Here is a 2,321-nt window from a genome sequence, read left to right on the forward strand (position 1 = left end):
GCGTGGATAAAACACATACATTCTAGGAAGTTTTTAATGGTGAGCGTTCGATCACCACTGTTTCATGTGATGTGGTCCACCTGAAATTTAGATGTGCCTTATTTTTTGTATTGATGGAAATTTTGATGGACGGCGTGGATAAAACAGATACATCTTGCTAGGGCCCACAAAACCCACCCGTACGGAGACCTCGGTACGGGAGGGATCAGTACCGAATCCGAGTCCGCAATTCAGTCTTCCACCCTCGCGCTGATTCCGGTCCCGCCAATTGGAATTCGCCTCCTCTTTCCAAGGAAAGCAAAATCCATCCTTGAGGCCACGTCATCAAATCCCTTCCATTGAAATCTCCGCCCTAACCCATCATATATATCGCCCTCACAGACCCAAATGCCCCACTCCCAAAACCCCCAAAGGAGAAAACAATGAACGGAAACGCTCACCACCACCATCCATCCACCCTCAGGAGCAACTCCAAAACCAGAGAAAGCAAGCCCAAGGGAGATAAAGAAGAAGAAAGAGAGCATGCCTGCCTTCTCACTACAGACGCTAGAAAGATGGCAGTGTTCGGCAAGGCCTCTTTCATGACCTGGTCGGTAGAAGACATTGTAGATGTCCCGCGGTACCACCCCATTCCGTGCACCTTCGCCATCTCTCTCCTGTTTTTCATGGCCGTCGAGTACACTCTCCGCATGGTCCCTCCTTCCTCCCCTCCCTTCGATATTGGGTTCGTGCTCACGCATCCTCTCCACCGCCTGCTTGCTCTCCGGCCCGCTCTCAACACTGCCTTAGCAGGCCTAAATACGGTGAGATGAGATGGATTGGGTTCTTTTCTTTTCTTTTTTGATAGAATGCGTTGATCACTAACGTTGATTTTTCATCCAACGGTTGCAGGTGTTTGTGGGCATGCAAACGACTTATATACTATGGACGTGGTTAGTGGAAGGTAGACCGCGGGCTACCATATCCGCTCTGTTCATGTTCACCTGCAGAGGAATATTGGGTTATTCCACCCAACTCCCATTGCCACAGGTATTACTCACTATCTAATTATAGCCGTTAATCAGTTGGGTCATGTCGAATTTGGTCCGTTGATCGATTGCGATCATGGATTTTAGTGACGAATTCATGCAATGCATGTGTAGGGGTTCTTGGGATCGGGCGTGGATTTTCCGGTGGGGAATGTGTCGTTCTTCCTGTTCTTCTCCGGGCATGTAGCGGGGTCGGTGATTGCGTCGATGGACATGAGACGTATGCAACGGCACGGACTGGCGTTGACGTTCGACGTACTGAACGTGCTACAGGGGCTGAGGCTGCTAGCAACGAGAGGCCATTACACCATCGATCTAGCAGTTGGGGTGGGTGCAGGCCTGCTGTTCGATTCTCTAGCCGGGAAGTACGAAGACACCAAGAGAAAATCTCTTCAACACCATTTTCATAACAAACACATCTCCACAGATTCAATCACAGCCGTACAAAACAGACAATGAGCAATCTCGTTCTCAATCTCAATACCAGACTTTCGCCTAAAAACGCGTTTCCGAGATTGGACTGGCAAAAGGCAATGACTTGGGAGTCAAAGGAGAAGAAATTGCCGTCTTTTCTGTTTTGATGCGTCGTGATTCAGCGAGGGTTGGCACACGTGTCAGAAATCTGGGCAATTCATCAGTGAGGGTGCACTGTAAAGTGACATCAGGGTAATACGAGCCACATGTTCGTTGAATTTGGACGGTTTGAGTTTTGTTCTTTTCCTTTTGTAATCGTTCATCGACATTATTTTTTGTTATTAGCGAATGGCCGGGATCTCCGGCACGCGTTACGTCCCCACACGAGTGGCCTGTATTGGCACCACAGGCGGCTAATCTGGCAACCGTGCCGTACTTTGCGTGGATACGTGTGGGGAGCTGATTGGGTGTTACCCTTACCGTGGGGCGGGCCTAACTTGATGGTGTGTTTTATATCCGTGCCGTCCATCCGTTTCTCCAGACCATTTTAGGATGTCTTACTAAAAATTAAGAAGATGCAAATTTCAGGTGGACCACACCACAGGAAACAGTGGTGACTGAGTGCCTCATCATTAAAAATTCCAAAGGGCCCATCGTAATGTTTATTTTCCATCCAATCTCTTAATGATTTCAATAAGAAATGGATGAAAGGAATATAAAAAGAACAGCTTGATCCAAATCTTTCGTGGCCCACGAAAGGTTTTAAATGGTTATTCATCACTGTTGCTAATGGTACAGTCCACCTGAGATTTGGATCTTCTTAAGGTTTGGGATCGTGCCTAAAATAGGATGAAAAAACATATGGACGGCGTGGATATA

The 2,321-nt window shown here is 47.7% G+C and overlaps 1 protein-coding gene across 1 annotated transcript; it reads left to right on the forward strand.

The window, feature by feature from the left end:
- The first annotated feature begins 295 nt into the window (after nt 1-295).
- On the forward strand, nt 296-1,809 carry LOC131223108 (phosphatidylcholine:diacylglycerol cholinephosphotransferase 1-like). Its single transcript, XM_058218417.1, has 3 exons — nt 296-803; nt 892-1,029; nt 1,143-1,809. The coding sequence occupies exons 1-3, from the start codon at nt 423-425 to the stop codon at nt 1,485-1,487; spliced, it is 864 nt and encodes a 287-aa protein (XP_058074400.1). The 5' UTR covers nt 296-422; the 3' UTR covers nt 1,488-1,809.
- The last annotated feature ends 512 nt before the right edge of the window (nt 1,810-2,321 follow it).

The sequence above is a fragment of the Magnolia sinica genome, chromosome 13 (assembly GCF_029962835.1).
Source record: "Magnolia sinica isolate HGM2019 chromosome 13, MsV1, whole genome shotgun sequence".
NCBI classification, from domain to species: domain Eukaryota; kingdom Viridiplantae; phylum Streptophyta; class Magnoliopsida; order Magnoliales; family Magnoliaceae; genus Magnolia; species Magnolia sinica.